A 23442-nucleotide genomic window follows, 5' to 3' on the forward strand; every position below is an offset into this window, starting at 1 on the left:
GTAAGGCCTGCCTGGCAAGCATCTTTACCCACTGAATCATCTTGTTGGCCCCTCAAATCCTCTGTCTTTTAATGTGAGGTTAAGCTAGTAAATTAATCAGCACATATATATACTGAATTTATATATATATATACTGATTTTCCCCATTGTGTGGTATCTTTTATGTATTGCTTTTAAACTTAGGTTAGCTTCACAGGCTTGCTTCTAAAATAATGTTCCTCATTAGCGTATTCATATTCAAGCAGATCACTTTTTAATATAAGAAAATACTACAATTTCATCTAAGGAGTGAGAATTTGTGTCAGGAAATAAAACAACTGTTAGCTGGATAGGCTAACCCAAAATGTGATCATTAAGTAAACACTGAGAAAATGACACTTAGCAACCAGACACATTAGGAGTGAGGATTCGGTATCTGAGTTGACAACTCAACAGAGAATAGCTAGCCCTTGCTAGGTTGGACCACTCTTTCTGGCCTGAGAATGAGCCTGTGCCTGGTGGGTTTTAGGCCCCAGAGCAGCTGATGGCCAGATTTTTGGCTATTCGGGATCTCTGCTGGCACAGCTGCCTATGACTGCTGATTTCATTCTCAGAGTGTAATTTGGTGTCTTGGGTACAGCCTTGGACCAGCATGACAATTCCAGAAAGTCACATCATGCTTACCCTTTCATTGGACACACCCCTAGTTAGGTCTCCTTTTAGAGAAAGGCTTTTCTCAGAAATGGCATGTGCTGGGAGAAATAACCAATAGGCAGGTATGCATTAGTTTCCTACTTCATTGTTAGCGCCGTGGAAATGCAGATATCAACTCTGATTTGAGATACAATGCTAGGAGTCACAGGTACTTGGAGTCAGGTGCAACGTGGCAGTGGCTTTGCTTAGCAGAGCCTGGTATTCAGGGCTTGGTCTCAATTCTGGCCTTCTGTCGTTGAGAACCACCCAGGAACTGAACGGAGACCAATGGTTTGTTGGTGCTCAGATCTCTGTGCAGTGTGAAAAGGGTTTGGGACGGGAGGATTTGGTTTTCTCAATGGCTTTTCTCTGCTTGGAGAAGAATGGTGTTCTTGAAACAGACACAGCTCTACGTACAGATGAGGACTGAGGGAAGACATACTACTCAAGTGTTTGGAAAACACAGCTCTAGAACCGTGAGGCCAGGAGATGAGTGATAGCAGATATTTCTTCTATCCCACTTCATTTCAGAACATATCACAAAACATTAATATTGCAAAAAATAGCACACTAAGCTTCCTTAGGAGCAAAGCTTGCAGCAGCCTTTTTATTTCTGGTAGACAGGTAACTCTCCATTCTGCAGCACAGGTTCAATCCTCATTTCACAAATATTCCCCGACTAGCTACTACGTGTCAAGCATAAAAACAGACACAATTCCTTATCTTCAAAGTGCAGAGGTAGTACATTAGTGGAAGGTTCTAAGGAGAAAAAAAAAATGGTGTGGGGGCCATACTGACATCTGAGGAGGGCCCACAAAGAAGATATTTAAGAAAAGGTTTTGAGAACAGTGGTTCTCAAACTGTGGGTTTTGACTCTCTTGGGGGAAGGGGGGGCTGAATGACCCTTTCACAGGGATTGATTCATAACAGTAGCAAAATTACAGATAGAAAGTAGCAATGAAAATAATTTTATGGTTGGAGGTCACCACAACATGAGGGGCAGTATTAAAAGGTCTCAGCATTAGGAAGACTGAGAATCACTGCTCTAGAAGATTCATCTTCGTCTTCCAAATCCAAAACTGTGCTATGGTCTCAATCTGACTCCAGCTCAGAGCTGTAGCCTAAGAGAGTAGCATGGCATTTCACTCAGGGAAGCTCCAAGCTCTCCCTGCTAGGGTGTGCGGTCTGCAGAGGTTCATGTCTTGGTCCTCTGGTGACTTAGCAGTCCTTGTCCTGCTCTAGCCGGCTGTTTGAGTGATGGTTTTAGCGGCGCTCTTACCATGCGAGGAAAAGTCACGAAACACGACAGAACCCACTAGCAAGAGTTTTATTGAGAAAAGGAAAAGGGATAAATGTGTGCAGGCCTGCTGAAAGGGCACGTGTGGGAGAAGGGGCGGGGGACATGAGGCCCACCTTTTAAGGACCACCCCACACATGCGCACAAAGGCCCATGTGGCCACTCCACACAAGTGCATAGATCACGTGGTTACACCGTGTTATTTATGTGACCACACAGCACATGGGTTACGTAGGACATATGACCCGGAAATGATTAGGCAGAAATGACTAAATGTCCCGCCTGGGCATGCACGATCTTGGGGCCGTGGCTAGGATTCCTATCAGTGGGGACTAGGTATCTAATCCTGTATGACTCTATGAGGGCCCACTTCTTTCGGCAGGACTGTGAAGCTGTGACTTATTCTTGTCACTCAGGCGTCCAAACGATGTGTGAACACGGCCTGTTCCCTGTAGAGTCACAAGTCTGGACTACTTATGGGAATGCCCTCCAAATACCTCAAATCCACATTGAATTTTAAGGACCTTAACAATCCAGCCCCTTCTCAAGCTTCAGCAGCCGCTTTCTAACAGCTCAGGCTCCTAAACAGATGCCTGGGTGGTGCATCGCGTTAGTGAAGTAGGCCAGGCATGGGTCAGACAACACAGAAGATGTGTGGTTGGGTTGGTAGAGTGCTTACCAAGTACACATGAAAGCCTGGGGCCAACAATGCCTAGCACTGTGGTGTGCGTGCACACCTGTATTCAAGCACATGGGAACTGGAGGCAGGGGAATGAGAAGGTCAAGCTAAGGAGTTCAAGGTCATTCTTGGCTAAATATTCCCCTGTGGTTTGGGTTGATTCACAACACTCTGGTGTAACAGGGTACAAGAAAGTGTGTAGGTACAGAGTGGACAATGGGGGGTCATATGGAAAAAAAGAGGAAAGTGGGGGGCAGGAGGCCAGGCCAGGAGCTGAAATGAGGAACGGAAAAGGGCAAAGGAAAAGATGAGGTCAGAGACCAGCAATTACAGGAGGGAAACGGAGAAGGAAGGATGATGAACAAACACACTATGTCAGCTATGTTCAAGTTATTCTATGTTCAGGACAGCAGAAGTATGACCCAGGCCACAGTCGGTCTGTTAGAGCAAGGTGGGTCTCCATATGTTGTCTTTGTGCGTGTGTGTGTGTGTGTGTGTGTGTGTGTGTGTGTGTGTGTGTGTGTTGGGGTGTGGGGGAGGGGGGTGTGTGTCGGGTGCGCCTGCAATCTCTCCTGGCTCTTGGTTCAGATGCATATGTAAAGAACTGGCTGGTTCCTGCTGTGACTGTTAGAAAGTTCAGCCCTCAGGTAGGCTAGTGAAAACAAATCCAGCTTCTGGCTGTAGTTGCCCAGCTCAGCTTGATGAAACTCAGGTTATAATCCTACTCCCATGCCTGGTACCCCAGTTACCCCTTAGTATAGGCCATATATTGTCTTCAAGCACGTTAGCCCTTCAGAAGCCTGTAAGGGATATCCTTTGTCACATGGACTGCTTCTGAGATCTCTACCTCAGAACCCTGCTGCTGTGACCAACCATTAAAGGATTCTTTGCTGAAAACCTGTCTCAGCGCCCATGCGGCCTACACAATCCCCAGCTTTGATCTAACAGTGTTTCTCTCTGAGGTCTCCAAGGGAATACCTGTTTTCCCAATTCTAGAACTGTATTTTTTGGCTCATGGCTTCTTTGCTCCATCTTCAAGGCACGCCTTCGATCACTCTTTGAGATCCCACTGCATCTCTCAGAGCGTTCTTCTACGCTTTAAGGATTTCTGTGATTTTACCAGATCTGTCTGGAAAATATACGGTAATCTTATCTCAAAGTTCATAGGGTCACATCTGCCAGGACCTTTTGCTATAAAATGTGCCATGTTCACAAATGCAAGAAATCAGGATATACAGGAGGTGGGGTTGCATATGCATATCACAGAGATCATGTGCCTTTAACTGGAACCCTCTTCATAAGTCAGGGACCAAGCAGTACCCTTTCAGGTACGTGGGTTTCCAGGCTAGCCTCCCAAATGGCCTTTAGCCTACATACCATTTGTAACATAGAAATAGCACATCAATTACTCTAAACCATGATGTATATTTTTGTAGACATGAATGTACATATACATATATGTTCTATCCAATCAAAAGCTAACATATACGAGAATGTGTGCAATGTTTGTCTTTCTGGGTCTGGGTTACTTAACTCTAGATGATTGTTTCTGGCTCTATTCATTTACCTGCAAGTTTCATGCTTCCTAGAGAAATCATTCCACTATGTAAATGTACCACATTTCATTATCTATTCATCAGTTAATGGGCATCTATGCTGTTTCCAATTTCTGGCAGCAGTGGTTATGGATAAGCAAGTATCAGGCCCCATGAGAAGTTGACCAACTCAAATCAGATTCTATTAGTTCTGTTGTGATTTAAATTTTTGTTTTGTTTTGTACTTTTTAAGAGGGAGAAAGAACTTGATGTTGGATGGGAAAGGACAGGGAGGATCATGAGAAGTTGGGAGGCGAAAGAATATGATCAAAATATGTTGTATGAAATTCTCAAATAAATATTTTTAAAGGATTCTATTCTGGTAAAAAGTAGCAAGGAAATAAGTAGATGACTATGAAATCTCCCACTCTGGTAGCATGGTACCAGGGCAGAAGCCACTGAAGAAGGCTACTTGACTCTGAATGACCATTGCCAAAGCTGATGGCTAGCATCTCACTTTTTTCGGACATCACCCTCTCAGGTGAAGAATCAACCTATTTCTGTTGCTGAGGCACATTCTCAAGAACTCACTCCCTCATTCAGAGGCATTTGCCTCATATCACTGTAACCAGAAACAAGCTGCGTTGAGAATATTGGCCAGAAGCTCTCTGAGAATTTGATTTTGATTCCAAATCATGCCTGGCTCTTACCTTTAGCACCTTTGGACCAAACGCCTGAGCAAGCTGGAAATGAAAGTTAAAAATTCCATGTGAAAAAAAGAAAGAGGTCTGAGAGAGAGAGAGAGAGGTGAGCTTTGCGATCATAACTTGCTATCCAGAATAAGCCTGGCCTGCCTTCCTGTAGCCAGAACACAGGAAGGAAATGTCAAGCCCAAATTACCCACAGATTGGGCTAGTTAGCCTTTTGTTTCCTCCAAATGCAAAGTGGTATTTATTTGTTGGTCACAGAGTTCCAAGCACTTGCTAGTTATTGGGGCTATTAATACTGGGAGTCTTCATGGGTCTTGTTGGGTGAGAGAGTTTATATGCATAAGAAGTCACACTGCATTTGTCTGCTTTGGCACATCATAATTTGTATAAAACCAGCTCACATTTGCTGAATGCTTAACGTTCCAGAAGCTGCTTCAAGGCAGGAGCTGCATCTGGTCGCCAGCAACTTAGAGGTCAGAGGAGACATGAAGTCAAAGAGAGCTTAATCATTTTATTCTCATCTCTCTTGGTCACAGATAAGGCAGGATAGAAAGACAGTAAATTGTGGTACCACAGGGAGAGAAGGCTGGGAAAGGGAGGAGGCTGTGGCCCTGAGACCCCATCTGCTTTTGATGCTCAGAAAAGCAGGAGACTTCAGGCTTCAGAGGCTATTAATGGGGTGTCAAATGGCCCACAAAGACATGTGTGTTTCCCAAAAGGTATCATATAACAAAGGCAATAAATGAAGTTTACTCACTTAGGGCCAGGTGATATGCTCCCAAAGATCTCTGAATCAAGGATGTTGAGGACAGTGATTAGGTTGTGCTAAGGTGGGCTAAAATGATGTGTAATGGTGTATTAGTCAGGGTTCTCTGGAGTAACAGAACTTACAGAATTCATTAGAATAACTTACAGGCTATGAAAAATCCAAGAGTCCAGTAGTTGCTCAGTCCACAAAGCTGGATGTCTCAGTTGGTCTTCAGTAGACACTGGAGTCGCAAAGAAATAGGCTCCAATGCCAGTGAAGGACTAGACTTGCCAGCAAGGTGAGAGCAAGCAAGCAAAGAGCAAAATCTTCCTTCTTCCATGTCCTTATAAGGGCTTCCAGCAGAAGGTGTGGCCCAGATTAGAGGTGAGATTTCCCAGCTCAAAAGATCCAGATTAAAGGTGTATCTTCCTACCTCAAAGATGCAGATTAGAAGTGGATCTTCCTACTTTAAATTTAACCAAGATCCCTCACAATTGTGCCCCCTAGTTTTGGTTAATTGCAGATGTAGTCAAGCTGACAACCAAGAACAACCATCACAAATGGTATGCTCCTAGTTCTCTCTCTCCTCTTGGACCTAGATGATTTCCATCATAAATGTACTGTACAACTTTATTTACTGATTGTGATAGTTTAAGTGAAAATGGATCCTGTAGGCTCACAGGGATGGCACTATTAGGAGTGGCCTTGTTGGAGTAGGTGTGGCCTTGTTGTGGCCACTGGGGGTAGGCTTTGAGGTTTCAGATCCTCAAGCCAGGTCCAGTCTCTCTCTCTTCCTGCTGCCTGCTGATCCAGATGTACAACTCTTAACTCCTTTTCCAGCACCATATTGGCTTGTGCCCACCATGAAGATAATGGACTAAACTTCTGAACTGTAAGCCAGTCCCAATTAAATGTTTTCCTTTATGACAGTTGCCATGGTCATGGTATCTCTTCATAGCAATGGAAACCCTAACAGATAGAAGTTGGTAGCAAGGACTGGGATATTGCTGTGGTAGGCCTGACCATGCTTTTGTTTGGACGAGTGTGGATTTGGGGACTTTGGATTAGGAAAGCAACCAAACGCTTTAAGTGCTGCTTAATGGGCCATACTAGTAGGAACATGGAAGACAATGAGGGTGAGGATAATTTGGACTGTGGGGGCCTGGCTTAAGAGGTTTCAGAGGAGAATAATTTTAATATGTGGCCTAGAGGTCGTTCTTATGATACCTTATAGAAGACTGTGGGAGTCCAATTCCTACCTTTTCCACCTTTTCTAGGGTTCTTAGGAGGAGGAGAAAGGTCCAAGAAATACTAGGTAGGAAGAAGGACCTAGCTGATGAGAAGAAAGACAGAAACACAGGATAGCTTTGGGAGGGCCTGGATCAATACCCAGCAGCCTCAAAGGTTTATTCAAAAGGCTTTTTATAACAGGCCAAGGGGAGAGGCAAAAGACCTCCCTCTTGCTAGGTCAAAGCACACCATACAGCCAAGTGTAGACCCTTTGAAACACCTGGTAAACATGCTTGTGGTCAAATCATCCTTTTAAGCAGCCCTACTGGGTAAAGCAAGCTCAGGTTCTCTGACCCTGAGTAATTTGGGCCTCCACAAATTCCCCCTTCTTAATAATATAAATCTCAAGTGGGGGATGCAAAGTTTAACTCTATGCAGCTCTGAACCAGGCTCCCACTAAGAGCTTGCAAGTAGCTGGAACAACCACAGCAATACTTCTGCTCCCTATGGCTGCCATCTCTCCCAGTAAAGGAGGAGAGGATGATAAAGATGGAATGGCCTTTTTGAATGAGTCGAAGATGTCTATAGCAGTCTTAGCTGCACCAAACCCTTTTTTAAATCAATAAACTCCTGATGTAACCACATCAAATAAATCAGTAAACGCCTGATGCAACCACATCAAACCTGAAGACTTCCTTAGTATCACCATTAATACTAACAGGTTAACATCATAAGTCTAGCATGAATATTACTATACACAATTACAATTCTCACAAATTTATATCCAAAAGCAAACTCTCAATAGAACTATTTATTTCTCCATGTAGTTTTGGAGCCTATCCTGGATCTCGCTCTATAGACCAGGCTGGCCTTGAACTCACAGAGATCTGCCTGGCTCTGCCTCCCAAGTGCTGGGATTAAAGGTATGTGCCACCACTGCCCAGCTCCCAAAAGTGATCTCTTAACAGAACTATTTACATTTTCTTCTAACAAGACATAGGGTATATTAACACAAATTAACATTAGTCTACTCAAGAGACAAGAAATTTTTTTTTTTAATTAAAGAGACTGAGGAATATTGACTCCCTCTTTTCTTTATAAATTTTTAAACTGCATTTTGGGTAGAGAAAACAAATTTCTCTTTCTACAGAAAACCAGTTCTATTCATTCCTATACAACAGTTCCATAAACAGTTCCATTTCTACAAAGTTCATGACTCACCACAGTTAACAAAACATATATGCATACACAAAACAACTCATAAGTCATCAAGTTGGTATTGTATACAGCTGAAATCAAAATTTCATTTCCATTTCCATTTCTGAGGTTTGCAAAGGTTCAAAAAGTCAGTTCTAATACTAGTCTCAAAGTTCAACTGACAGCCCAAGATCAGAGTCTGGTTCATCAGCTGCCCTGAAGTCTTTGTATAACTTTCCAAGTTGTAATAACTCTTAGGTAAACAGTTCCAAATACGAGGAGTCCCATTACCAAAATTCGTTGCAGCTCTCCTGAAGGCAACAGCTCAACTCGGTTCAAACCCATGTTTGGTAATGAATCTGAGGCAAAGGAGAGGGCTTGCCGGCCACACTCAGGCAGCTCTGTGTGGCTCCCACCTCCACAGTCTGGGTTGGGGGGCGGGGGAAAGAGGAGAAAGAGGAGGCGGCCACGTGTGGTCTGGGAGTCCCAGCGCTGTCCCCTTGAGGTCTGGGGGACTTGATGCTGGTCTGCTGAGCCCTCGCCAGGGGCCCTCTGCTGCCAATGCCGCTTACCATGGGCAGGCTGGCAGGCGCCAAGCTTATCTTTCTGAGCAGCCTCAGTGAGCACACTCTTGGTGCCTTCCGTCCTGTGTCCCAGCCCTCAGCCCTTCTGATCTGGGAGGTTCCAGGGCCGCTGGACTGTGGCTCCCAGGATTGCAGACTGCTGACTGGTGTCTTTCCCAGGCCTCCCCAAGGGGAGGTTTTTGCTCAGCCCACCTGGCTGTCCTCTGCCTCCTCCGGGGCAGCTAGCTTGCCAAACTTGGGGCCCGGTGAGTGTAAGGCCACCAGCACTCAGCACACTGGGTCCCAGAAGCCTCAGTGCATGAAATCCAGATAAAACAAGCAACTCCGAAGCCTCACTCTCAGCCACAGAGACACTTTCAATTAGCTTTCCCCTGGGTGAAAACTGCTCCAGGGCAAAAGTTGCTAGCTGGCTGGGGCAGAGTCCTTTTCAAGAGACCTTCTTACAGCCAGCAAACAGAAACTACATGGCCTTTTTTTTTTTTTTTTTCTCCAGTCCCAGTCTGTCCATCTGTGCCTCCCATAACAGGCACATCCACCAAGGACCCCTGTGTCCTGAGGCTAGAGGGCTTTCAACCGCCTCACAGTATACAAGCTCAAGGTTCCTTCCACTGCTAAGAGTCGAGGCTTCTCATTCAGCAACTCTGGCTCCATGAGGAAACCCAGCTGCTGTACCCCCGGCTCCATTACCTGTTCTACCAGGGGTCCTCAGCACCCTGGCCTGCTCGCACAACCAAACGCTGCTCCCAGGGTAGCCCCAAGGCTCTGCTGCATTCTGTCACGGGAGCCTGGGCTGTGGTCAATCTCAGCTGTGTGTCAAGCTGCTTCTGCTCCTACCACTGATGTCTCTGCTGGGCACTCGCAGCCAAGGACTCTGGCTCTCAGTGCTCCAGCTGCTGGGGTCCAAAGTCTCTGCTGCAAGTCTCTCCAAGCTGCTGCCTGCCATTTGCCTCTCTGGTGGCGTGGCTCCTTCGTGGAAGAAAGCACACAGAAACCCTCTACTTTTGCTGGCTCTTGTTGTCTGCTGCCTGGGAAGCTATGATGCCCCAATGGGTCTCAGCCACCGATTCCTGGCTGGGGCAGCTGCTCTGTCTCTGAAGTGGCTTTTCATTTTCAGACTGCCAGGTTCGCAGTGTCTGCTCAGTGCTGGACCCTGCCCGGTGCGCTCCAGGTCCCACTTGGGAAAAATCTGCTCTTACCCTAAGTGACTTTATTAAACCTTCACCGTATCCCTAGATCTAAAGCTTATTCTACCCTAATAATATACCTAAGCCTACACTTCTCAAACTAGACTTCATCAAACGTTTTCACAGCTTTAAAGAGAGAAACAGAGAAACATAGACATAGAGACACAGAGAGATACTTGCTGCAGCCTACCTTTACTTGCTTCAGCTTTACTGTAGCCACTCTGCCCTATATATACAGTCTTACTCCTGAAGAATGGGATACCACCGCATAAACTTTAATTTAGAACTGGACATGTCCCCCGGCTTCCAAGGTGCCCCCTCCCTCTCTTACCCTCTGTACCTAAGTCCCACGTTCTGGCACCATCTGTGGGAGGCCGGCTCCGACCTTTTGAAGGGTTCTTATGAGAGAGGGATTTAAAAAAAAATACTAGATAGAAAGAGAGACCTAGTTGACAAGAAGAAAGAAACACAGAGCAGCTTTGGGAATGCCTAGATCAATACCCAATAGCCTCAAAGGTTGATTCAAAAGGCTTTTTATAAAGGCCAAGGGGAGAGGCAAAAGACCTCCCCCTTGCAAAATCAAAGCACATCAAAGAGCCAGGTGTAGACCCTTCCAAACACCTGGTAACCATGCCTGTGGTAAATCATCCCCTTATGCAGCCTTACTGGGTAAAGCAAGCTCAGGTTCTCTGACCCTGAGTAATTTGGGCCTCCACAATACCTTGGTAAGAATTTGGCTGCTTTCTGCCCTTTTCCAAAAAAGTCTGCCTGAGGCTAAAATTGAAGAGTTATGGATTAAGAGCTTTCGCAGAAGAGATTTCAAGACAGCCTAGTATTGACTTGTGTTGTTCGTTTACTAGTGGCCACACTTAGGAAGATCTATAATGAAAAGGAGCAAGCAGAGCTAGAAAAGAAATACAAAATGTACAGTTTGAGGAGAAAATGGGCACCAGGAAGTGTAAACAAGTTAAAGAAAAGCCTGATGCTAAGTGGAATAAAGGGAGTGATGACCTCAGAGCAAGACCCCACCCAGCTAAGCTTCCAGCATGTGAAAAGGAATTACATGAAAGTTTAGGGCTGGGTGTGGTGGTGCACACCTTTAATCCCAGCACTCAGAAAACAGAGGCTGGTAGATCTCTGAATTTGAAGCCAGCCTGGTCTACAGAGCGAGTTTTAGGTCAGCCAAGCTTAGGCAGTGAGGGAAACCATCAAAAGCAGAAAGCTGGTGAAGATGTAATTGAACAAGGGGGCTATGTTCTAGCCCCAGCAAGCAGCAGACATTGGCAGCTTCAGCCATGTGGTTCTGGCTCTAGAGTCAAGGATATAAGAAAGGGGTTATGGAATCTCCTCCATGGAGGCCTAGAGAAGCTTTTTCATGAAGCCATTAAGTGGAAGCCTGGATTGCCTTGTAGACACCAAGATGTGGGAGATGCCAGAGTCCTGGTATACCTGCCAAGGAAAACTGCTAACAGGGAGTGGAACCAGCCCATGAGAGAGAAATGTGTTGCAGTCAACAAAGCTTAAAGGAGTTGGAGATCTGAAGAGTGCTTTGACATTAGATGTGGAGATGTGCAGTTTGCCCAGCTGACTTTTGGTCTTGCTTTGGTCCAGTATTTCCTCACTATGCTCCTTTTCCTCCCTTTTGGAACAGTAATGCATATTCTGTGCCATTATATGTTGGAAGTAAGTGATCTACTCTTTTATCTTTATTTTGCACAGGGTTACAGTTAAGAGATTGTCATGAGTCTCTGAAGAGACTTTGCACTTTTAAACAGGGTTGAGATAGACTATGGGGACTTTTGAAGTTGGACTGAATGCATTTCTGCATTATGATATGGCTACAAGCCTCTGGGGGCCGGGGAGTGGACTGTGGTGGTTTGAACGAAAGCAGTCCTCATAGGCTCATGTGGAATGGCACCATTAGGAAGTGTGGCCTTGCTGGAGGAAGTATGCCACTAGGGGCTGCTTTGAGGTTTCAGATGTTTAAGCCAGGCCCAGTATCTCTCTCTTCCTGCTGCCTGCTGATCCTGATGTAGAACTCTTGGCTCCTTCTCCGGCACCATGTCTGCCTGTGTGCCACCGTGCTTCTCTCCATGATGATAATGGACTGAACCTCTGTACCTGTAAGCCAGCCTCAATTAAATATTTTCCTTTATAAGAGCTGCAATGGTCATGGTGCCTCTTCACATCAAGAGAAGCCCTAATTATGACACTGATTAAAAAAATACTTCAACTTTTAATCCTGTTACAAATTAAAGTCTTTGGGCAATGTTAGAGAGGGAGTGGTTTCTTAGCAAGCTTTGTAGATAAGACTCGAAAGCCACCCAAATCTCACATATAACTATTGTACAGAAACCTAATTGCAGCTCTCCCTTAGAGAAGCCTGACACGTCCTAGTTGGTGTGCTTGACCCTCTCCTGGAGCGCCTTTCTGTTTTCAATCAGTCTGACTTTGCCTCACATTTGGCTCACCCTGAAATCCACTGTCTAAGCCACGAGTCCTGTTGTGTCTGGTTGAAGGTCTCTGAAAACAACTCTCCGGGAAGCTGGCAGTGTGCATCTGTATCCCTATGCTGGCGATACAATGACTGGTCACAACATAGGTTAGGACTAGTTCTCTGAACTTTCAAATCAACTCTTTCTGCTTCAGTGTGGAGGGGGAGAAGTCCCAGGAGCCGCACAGTTTGAGCAGAGTATCAGCGACTCCAGAACTATCAGAGCAGTGACATTAGTTTTCACTTACAATATATATTTAGCATCAATTGACTGTAATTTGGTGGGGTGGGGAGAAGAAACAAAAGGAAAAGAAGATGGCGTTTTATGCAATGTTATACAAAAATGTAACAAGGACTTGAAAATGAAGATTACATAAAGAACTAAGAAAGACTCGGGAAAAAGCCACAAACCGCCTTGCTGCTCTACCGTTTTAGAAGTAGCACGTGGTCCCTTCGGCATGGGGAGATAAAGGAATCTAACAAGCATAGACCGAGGTGACTTTGAAGCTCAGGATGCCCAGCACGCAGAGCTGTTCAATATACTGAATTTTCCAAAAACGGGTGCTATGCTTTGCATTGTAACTTTGTAGACATCAGAGATGCATCCCTTACTTTGTGTGTGTCTCTATTCCTTATCTGCCTCATACGGGCAGGTTATACACAGACCATTTTACGAAGAAAATGGTCAATGTACTGTTTGGGGCTAGGTCAGGCTCACGCTGATCCTCTGGCTCGGTTCTAAGGTTTACCCAGGTTGAGGATTGTTGCCATTTTAAAAGCCAGTTTAGAAGTATGCACTAACTCGATCTGTTCCTGTTTTCACTCATCAACTTTCAGTAAATGCCATTTCTCTCTTAGATCGTATTTCTGTAACCATTTTAAACATCGACAAAGAGCTCCACAAACACAAATCCCTCCCTCCTCTGAGAGTTTTGCTTATGATGTCTGTGGCAAGTGTGACTATTGTGTTTAGTTAAGTGGGTGAAAAGAGTCTTTTCTTCCACAACTTTTGTCTGTGAGGAATAACGTCTGGCTCACCTTACAATAGGATTCATAAAGACTGTCCACTGCCACAGTCTTACCTCATGCAAGCAGCATAAAAGAACTCTTCAGGCCTTTATTCATCAAACTGAATGCTTTTCATTAGGAATTCTACTCAAAGAGAAAGTCTGAGAAAATTATGTAGCAATCATCTTCCCCTTAACCTAAAAATAAAATACAAATGTGAATATGTTCACAGCATTTCATGTTCCCACCTCCCCCATGACCACCCAGAGACGTGGCTGAACTGAGAAGAGGAGCTGGGAACCCTCCACGGGCCCAGCATCAAGAGTCTGTGCAGTAACTTCGAGCTCCTTCTCTGATTAGCTGTGTTTTCTCATTTGCATTTGTAGGCTGGAGAACAACTGGAAAGTCCGTATCTGGGGGGAAACACAAAGAAGCAACCGTCAGACCCATTTTCACCAAGTTCCTTTGATAACGGGGCACATGGTAGGTGTTCTCTTGAAATAACAAGCAAATCAACTCACAAGACACTGTCTGAAGTCTTCAAATTCTGCTATTTACAGGGTTATAACTAAACCCAGGTTGGACACTGCACATTCCAGGTTCCATTTTTCATGAAAGCAACAACATGTATGAAAAATATCTTTCCTATGGAGGATGAGCCCTAGGGTTTTGAAGTCCATAACTGCATGCTTGGCTCCTGTTGGACCAGGAGTCAAAGCCCAGGGCTTGCTTAGGTGGAGCACCTAAGAGGATGTCTAACACATAAAGCTCATGTGCAAAGCAGCCACGCTTGCTCTCAAGTCTCCATGGAGTTCTGCTCTGGTGCTGGGCTGAAGAGGCTTCCTTAAAAATGTCTGATGGCAAACTAATATGCACACAGGTTGGCAGCCCTTGTCTTTTCAGTACCCATGTCTTCTAGAAGACACCCAGAAAATCATCCACCATAAAGTTGTTCAATGCAAGGTGGACTCTCAGGAACCTAGCAGAAATGAATGACTTCACATTCCACCTAGCACTAAAAAGTCCCTATAAAATTGTAAGAAACTTGAGCTCATAGTCAATACACACACACACACACACACACACACACACACACACACACCACACACACACACACAAACACCACACAACTCACACTCACAGAAAAAGAAAGAGACATAGAAACAATGTACACAAACTGAAAACCTATAGTAACAACAAAAGACAAAATAAGACCCAGAGAGACTTCATTCTTTGCATTTATCTAACAAAATATAAAAAAAATTATGTATTTAAAGTTGTCAGACTTTGAAACCAGCAAAGAGCTGGTTAAATGATTAAAGTACCTGAAATTACATTTTAAAAACTAAAGAGCTTTGAAAAGCTAAAAGGGACTTCATGAAGTGGAAGACATATCTGAAGAGATTATTCAGAACATAACGCAGACACAAGAAGAAAATGTGGTCAAAGATGGAAACCTGTGAAGGACAGTGTGAAGACTTAGCCTACACCTAATAATATGCCTTTCTGGATGAAATTACAGAAGCAGGAAAGCAGTATTTGAATTCGCAGGGCTAAGAACCAACTGGATTCTCTTACAAAGTCATATCTGTTTCTTTTTTTGTTTGCTTCTTTCTCTCCTTGGTGGTGTTGTGTGTTTGTGTGTCCAGGTGTCTGTTTACGTGGGTATACATGCATGTGTGGAGGCCAGAAGACAACCTTAGGTGTTGTTCCTTAGGAGCCATTTATTTACCTAGGTCAACCTTTGGCCTCCACACATATGAATATACACATATCCTGAACCTGTACCACACGTACACATACCACACATACACACAAATGGTCAACCTTACTAGTAAACACAAAGATAAAAATTAGAGCCGCTGCCCTATGCCATACCCCACACACTAGACTGATACGTATTTCCAGGTTGGCATTGTCAAGTGTTAGCAAGGATGGGAAGCATCAGAAGCTCACATTAGCTCTTAGTAAGGATGTAAATCAACCCCTTAGTTTTGCAGAACTGCTTGGTGCTACTTAATATATTGTAGGTTTGCATACACTGTGCCTAAGGAATTCCAGTCCTGTGTGTAAACACAAACACCCCTAGCACTCATGTACCGAGATATAAGTACGAGAACATTCCTATCAGCTGTTTGGAATGGCAAATAAAGTGGAGCCTACTCAGTGTTCATCACCAGTAGAATGGATACTAAACGAGGGATGCTTTCTCAGAATATTATAACAGTGAGAATAAGAGGACTGGTGGCTTAGACAATGAAGTTCAGTGTGAGCCAAAGTCAGACTGATTGAAAATAGAAAGGTGTTCCAGGAGAGAGTCAAGCATATCAACAAAGTGAATCTAAGTAGTACAATGTTGAGTGGAGCATAGAAAGTTACAGAAAAATATTACCATACCAAAAGACCATTCATTTAAAACTCAAAGATGTGGAAAACCAAGCAGTATGCTGATTAGGAATATAAATACGATTGTGATACCTAAAGTAATAGTAGGGAGGATGACCAACAATTCAAGGCGGTTCCTTCTAAGAAGGGAAAAGTGAACAGGGAGCACCACAGATCAGGGTAATGTTGGTTTCTCTGATGTGAAAAGTTAGGTCACAATATGTGCTTGTATCTGTTTAATAAAACAATGACAATTAAAAGATCTAAGAAGTGAATTAAATAAAAAAAAAAAAACCTCAAGCACATTTCACAGAATTGGGGCTGACACATCCCCCTGCCTCAGCAACTAGCAGTATGCTGCTCTCAATTAGCCAACAAAAGGCTGGGATAACTTTCCCACATCCCACACTTAACATTTTGCTTTGCTTAGGCCTATTCCCCTCCACCCCTCCGCCCCTGGTGCTTCTTGTCACCGGGAGTTTTTCAGACAATGGACGCACACAATTCACCACCTCTAAGTAGTTGCCAAATGTCTCCCTGGACCAAAATGGAAGCCAGTGCGACTGCTCTTTGCTCTCCCTTTCCTCTAGGTCCTGGTGACCACCAACCTATTTTCTCCTCCACTAATTCGACGCTCCTGAATATTTTTTACCTCACTGGAATCACAGCACACTTGTCTTTTGTGCCTAGCTTCTTTCACTTAGCACCACACCCCTAAGTCCGTCTCTTTACGGAGTGTACTGGCGCTTCCCTCTGAGCCTCTGTGGTTCTCTCTTGACCCCCTTTCCTCTCTCCTAGCTGTTCCTGGCACTCTTGTTCGTCTCAGGCAGACTGTTGAGCATCCAGCTGCCCCTGGTGATTTTGATGTGTTGAGCCCTTCCTTGTATAAACACATCTTAGTTTGGAGCGCACTGTAAATACCGCCTTCACAAAGTCCGGCACACTAACTCAGTGATAAAACTGTTTGGTGGAGCCCTCTAACATGATTCTATCTGCCTTGCCTGGTGTATATGATACCGTTCACTATCTTATCTGCAGGACTTAGGGAGGGACTGTACCAAATATTTCTTGTATCAAGATTTGTTTATTCAAAGGCTTCCCATCTCCACAGTCTCCCACATCCTGATCTTCTACGTTTCTGCATTAAATGTCACTTCGCTGGGGAAGCTGAGCTAGCCTGAAGACAGGTCAAGCCCTTTACTGTTCACTTTGACAGCCTCCGTGCTTCTCTTCTGGTAGATTTATTGTGCCTGCAAATTGGCTAGCTCTCTGTGTTTCTATGTTTAATATTTGCTTCTAAATCTTATTTGCTAGATTATAATGCTCAAGATTCCAGGAACCAGGTCTGCTAACAGATACCAAATGCACAATAAATATTTGATATGGAAAGATGATCTCAATACACACACACACACACACACACACACACACACACACACACACTTCTTACTGAATCTTGGCAGCCAAACATTGAAGATGCACTTTGAACTGCCTTGTTGGGGACGGTTCTGGGCTGACTCCCCCATCCTACTGCCCTGGCCTGGTGCCTTAATGCTCAATGATGTCTTTGTATGAAGCATCACAGATTTCTAGTGTTATTTTCCTTGCACCACTGTTCTTAGACACTGGTTCCTCATTGCGTGGAGAAGGAGACTAAGTAAGGAGCACAAAAGGAGAGAGGATGAATTTACATGTCCCTCCGTGCCCTTTCCCTGGGCAGGCAGATGTGATGAATGCTGAGCAGCGTTCGATGCGCGATGCATGTCTCTCTATCTTGGCGGAGAACAAGAGCCATATGGCTGCTTCTGCTCGGCGGCTGGGAATTTTTTTGAGTCCTACCCAGGCAAGCGGCAGTAACAACTAAGCAATCAACATTTTTCTGTGCTCTGAATCATACTTTCTTAGACCCAAGGTCAGTACTGTAAATTCTCCTCTCCTTTAGAGTCTCTACTCCACCTCTCTCCATAGAAAGGAAGCCATCAATCCACAAAAAATTGTTAGTGTTTGCCTGGACAGATCTGGTTGGGTTTAATTCTATTGGTTTCCACACAGATGAGGAAAAAAAAAAACTGAATTTAGTTAAACACACACAGGGAGGGGGAGAGAAACAACTTCACAGAATATGGTTCTGTCACAGCTGATGGAACTCAGATTTCTCTGTGGCCTTCAGATGTCAAAGGAGCGCATGGCCTGTTTTAATCATGCCTCTCGAAATTCCACAGAGTGGGGTTTCTAAATGTGAACATGTGAGAGTAAGGGACATAACATTTCACTGTTTAGGCTTTAATTCTTCAAAGACTAACAATCACCCAAGATAAGCTCTTTTGATATTGACTGATTTCCAAGAGCATTACAGTCCTCCTAGGTTCGAACTGGGAGGGTATTTTAAGAAAGATAGGAGAACCTAATTGTGAGTTCTCCAACTGGCAGCAAATACTGAAGGACGGCACTGTTGGAACTGTTTGCCCTTCATTTTTTTAAAACATTTTATGTGCATTAGTGTATTGCCATGGGTGTCAGGTCCTCTGGAATTGGAGTTCCAGACAGATGAGAGCCACCATGTGGGTGGTAGGACTTGAACTTGGGTCCTCTGGAAGAGCAGTCAGTGTTCTTAACCACTGAGCCATCTCTCCAGTCCCTACCCTTCATTTTTTTAATCATAGAGGTTGGGTAATATTCTTCAACATCATCTAAAGAAACAGAACAACCCCAACAACTCTCTCCTTTCTGCCTGAAAATCCCACCCAGCACCACCACACCCCAGCGGAGACCTGAACCATGTTTACCGTGACAAAGACGCCCGACAATTCAGCAGCAGCAAACAGTAGGTGTGGCTGAAACACACACACACACACACACACACACACACACACACACACACACACACGACAGAAGTATGCAGAGACAAAGCTGCATGTGGAAAATCAGACTTGTTACACTATTTCAAAGCCAGTTAACATTTCTAACATTTTTAAAGATAAGCCAGTGGACTCGATATTTCAAATTTAGATTTTTACAAATTAAGAAATATAGCATCCTATAATATATTTTAAAGTGAAATTTGAAGAAGGGATTAATCACTTAATTCAACCAGAAATGTACTTTTCTAGTTAACTCCTTTTTCCCTTTTTGTAGTATTTCCTTTTTTCACTGTTTGAGGATTTCACACATGCATATAATGTGTTTTGATCGAATCTTCCATTCCTTCCCCTGCCTGCTTTTTCCTCCCAACTTTCCGTGTACTCTTCTCTCTCTCTCAACTCATGGAGTGCACACAGTACTCCCATATATGTACGTGGATACAGGCCCAGCTGCTAGAGCAGCAGTTCTCAACCTGTGGGTCATGACCCCTTGGGGGGGGTGTCAAATGACCCTTTCACAGGGGTTGCCTAAGACCATCAGGAAACACAGATATTTACATTATGATTCATAACAGTAGCAAAACTACATTCTGAAGTAGCAACAAAAACAGTTTTATGGTTGGGTACCACCACAACAGGAGGAACTATGTTAAAGGGAGGCAGTATTCGCAAGGTTGAGAACCACTGCTCTAGAGCATCATACCATCTCTCCAAGGCTCCCGGATCATTGCTGAGGGGAGGTTGGGAAGATTCTAAGAGCATAAGTAGTGAACTTTTGCAGGGAAACAGTGTTTTCTGGACTTGACAGGGCCATTGCTTCTCTGAACTCACAGAGGCTGTGGCTGCCCTTACAAGATTTGCACAAGATTAAACCCACCACAGAGGACGGGAAGGATCATGAAGTCCCAACTCTTGCTAACTCCTGTTCTCCTTTTGGTTGGTATAGTAAGGTATAAGGGGAAAACCCAGTAGTTGTTAACTTTTATTCTGGAAGTAGAATAACCTCATATAAGTTTTTATTGTATTTCGTATTTCAGCATTTCTGGATGAAGAACTAACAGGAGAAAGAAATGCTGCCTTTCAGTATTCATGCAAAAAAATTTCCAGTCATAACCTTCATTTATGTGTCAATCTCTAAGCACAGGATGACCAGATGTATAGCACTTAGATGGACAGTTATATAAACCCCTCTTAGCCTATCAATCCATGCACTATTCCATCTTAGCTCCCCGTTCCTTCCCCTTCCCAGGGAAATGTGTTCAGTACCACCATCATTTGGACCACAGACCAGAAAGCAGAGTCCTCAGATAGGGTCTAGTCTCCCACCTTACCAGTCTTAATTTGCATTAAAATTGCCAGCAGGCTACACCAGTCTCTGAATTAGTGGAATGTAAATCCGAACTAAATTGTCAGTAGGCTACGCATGTCTCTGAATTAAATTACATTATCTGGAATGTGAATCTGAACCTAACCATGACAACTGGTCACAAATGAAGCGTAGCCTCACCCCCCAGGTGTTCGCACTAGAGAGCAATGTTGGATTCAGTGCATAGCTAAGAAGACTTAAGCCCCAGAGACCCTTACCAATGCAGAACCTAGGGGTCTATTTGCAGAGACGGGCTTTAAAAGACATTTTATCAAAATCAGAAAAAGCCCTGTCTCTTTCCACACTGACTTTTCTTGTGGCATCTTTCTGACAATGGATACAAAAGACCTATTAAGAGATTTAGTTAAAGGAAAACTGAATTGAAGAGGAGCTCTGTTTGAATTCAATGGGACTTGATTTTGTGGTTTGCAGTAAGTCTGGATTTAGCTAGTTATTGCTACCCAGACAGGTGTAGGACTGGCTTAAAGAATATTCCTCCAGCTCACTGTGTCAATGCATGTGCTGGGAGGACACTAAAACCCACGCCAGAGACTGTGACACATCATATGAATGTGTCCTCTGGGCTCTGACCGCAGGAGGATTAGGTGTTGTAACGCTAACAAGGTTTGAAATGTACAGAGTAAAGAGGTTGTCTGTGGAAAATTGTTCCAATTCTTAATTCTTATATGTATTAAATAAACTAGACAGACTTCCCAAATTTGACAATAATCTCTAACCGCACACACCCCTGTCAACTTGAGTTGTAAAGCTAGAAGAAACTTTTCTAATCCATCAATAATAAAAAAGTAAAGTTTGGTCAAGCACAATAAAGACAGAATTATTTTTATGTTTTCAACAGAAAATGATATGGTACATTTATGTTACATGAACATGCAACCAAAGAATATGCAGCCATAGGAAAATACCATATAGATGAGCTGGGTAGCTCATGGTTGTATTTTTTCCCTTGATTTTGTGACACACATGGTATTTGTCCATTTTTTAAGCTCATTACTTTGTTGTGATTCCTTTCTGTCATTTTTAAGCAAATACTCATGTTCAGAACTGTGTGTGTGTGTGTGTGTGTGTGTGTGTGTGTGTGTGTGTGTGTGCATAAATTTCAAGACCCATAAAACCTGGGTCGTCCTAGCCTAAGATCTTTCAAATATTTCTAAATAAGAAAATGTCGCCGGGCGGTGGTGGCGCACGCCTTTAATCCCAGCACTCGGGAGGCAGAGCCAGGCGGATCTCTGTGAGTTCGAGGCCAGCCTGGACTACCAAGTGAGTCCCAGGAAAGGCGCAAAGCTACACAGAGAAACCCTGTCTCAAAAAAACCAAAAAAAAAAAAAAAAGAAAATGTCGCTCCTTTGTGGTAAAGATTAGGATCTGACCTCTGTAATGGAGTTGGTAGTTCTGGAGTGTCATAACAGTGAGAGGAACAGAGATACATCACCAATCACCCAGCAGGGAGGAGCCCTGGGGAGAACCTGGCACCTAGTCTAAGTTTCTGTTCCAGAAAAGAGATCTTCCACCAAGGTCTACTGAAATGACCTGCTGGAGCTTTTATCCAAGTTAACACAGGAAGGGCAGCGAGGCTCTTCAGGTAAGTGTGGACGCTGGACTCGGGAGATCTGGGTTCAATCCACCTAATTTAGGTTTTCCTACTACAAATTACAAGTTAAGGAAGAATTGGAAGTGCAGTGACAGGTGGGAAGATGCCACAATGAAACTCTTTAGTTTGCATTTTGACTCAAAAAAGTGTAAAATCGATTCTACCCAGAATAAAAAGAATAAAGATGAGAATGTTAAGACGAAGTCGCCACAGCAGCGGACTCTCTCATCTCACTGTCTCTCTCTGTGCTGCCTGTGGCTGAGTATTGGGCCGACTGATGGGGGTAACAGGGAGAAAGATCACGTGTCACCACAGCCAGTAATCCCAGACATGGAATTGTAATGCTGCACCCACAGAGACACCATACCGCACCCCACAGACCACCCACGCACCCCGTTTCTTCCCTTGCAGGAACTGGCATTTCAGTTTCATTCAAGGTCAGTTTACTGGTTTTCCTGGTAAGTTACAGCCAGAGAAAATGAGTCGTTGCCACAGAAACGAAGTGTGGCATTTTGTTCTTAACTCTTAAGTACCTCCCTCACAAGAGCTTATGTGACCCATGCCCGGTAATCGTCACTTGTGAGCAAGTTGTGACACAGACCCCACTTTTTCCTAATGGAAGGCCTTTCCATGTAATTAGCACTGCTTAATTCACTTGTTAGTAATCCTGCATGCCTGGTCCTTCTGTCCACCCTCATTAAGAGATTTCATATTTGCCACTGTCTATAAAATAATGCAAAGTAAAAGTACAATCATTGTATTTCACCATCAGGCCACATTTTGGTTCCAATATCGGTAACATGAAATGACCAGAATACTTCTAGTTACTGGGTGACCATGCCCATAGCAAGATGTTACAGTTTGCAGGAAAACAAAGCAACACTAACAAACACAAACATAAACCCACAAAAAAAACAAACCAAACCAACCTTACAAACAACAAACCCTCTACCCTCTCTGAGCTCCCAATTCTGAGTGTCTGGGACTCAGTACTATTCACGTGATTAAAGACATCCTGTTGCTGGAGTCTGGATGGCTCATTCACACAGGATGTTACTTAGCATCACAGCTGATGGGAAGTGCAGGCATATGGAAGCCTTTAAATAGTCTCTGGTGCTGTTTCAGTGTGACCAGAGAACCAGAGGAGTGCTCCGTTGTTCTGGTTCCAGCTGTCCTGAAAACAGCGTGCTTCTTTCAGTTATCAAGGAATCCCTTCAGTTGTTTGGGGGGACTGGGCAGTGGGATTTAATGATGAAGTCTGCACCCCAAGATGGTAACGTAGTTCACAGGAGAAAAAGACAGTGAGAATGCCCTCAAGGCAGAGCAGTACAACGGCTGGCCCGACCCTAGATTGCTTAACAAAGACATTGTCCAAAGACATAAAATCTCTCTGGTGTTTTGAATTCTGTGAGCTCTTTCTTTACAGTTTTTTTTTCTTTCTGGATAGTATGAACTTGAAGAATGAAGTAATGTAGCCCAGAGATGTATGCACACGGATGGACAGACAGAGGTGGCAGAGCAGAGTTCATTCTTCACACTGCTGTGAGGCTATCTGTGAAGGTGCGTATGAGCAAAGAAGCTACATCCAGAGGAAGGGGAGGAGTCTACCTCCTTCTCCACTCTCAGATCATCACACAGCAATACGAAGTCAAGGCTGTGACCTGTCAGTTCCGTGTATTTCAACAGGTATCCTAAAGACTGAAGTGTATCTCCAAGGAGCAATTTCTACCTTAGCTGGTTGTGGAGTATCACTTGAAGATGCGCTACATTTGTTTATGTTGTGGAACATTTGTTTAATGATGCAAAGATGTGTTCCATTCTTTCATGTTGCATTTGTTTAACTCTGTGAAGCTGTGTTACTGTGCCTGTCTAAAACATCT

The 23442-nt window shown here is 44.0% G+C and overlaps 1 protein-coding gene across 1 annotated transcript in view; it reads right to left on the minus strand.

Annotated features, from left to right (window-relative positions):
* Positions 1-13433: 13433 nt before the first annotated feature.
* Dnajc5b (DnaJ heat shock protein family (Hsp40) member C5 beta) overlaps positions 13434-23442 on the minus strand; it is a 75863-nt gene continuing 65854 nt past the window's right edge. Inside the window, exon 5 of the mRNA XM_059254038.1 lies at positions 13434-13751. Within this exon, the coding sequence (XP_059110021.1) occupies positions 13657-13751 (95 nt within the window). The 3' untranslated portion in view covers positions 13434-13656. The remainder of the gene's footprint in view (positions 13752-23442) is intronic.

This window comes from Peromyscus eremicus, chromosome 2 (assembly GCF_949786415.1).
Source record: "Peromyscus eremicus chromosome 2, PerEre_H2_v1, whole genome shotgun sequence".
NCBI classification, from domain to species: domain Eukaryota; kingdom Metazoa; phylum Chordata; class Mammalia; order Rodentia; family Cricetidae; genus Peromyscus; species Peromyscus eremicus.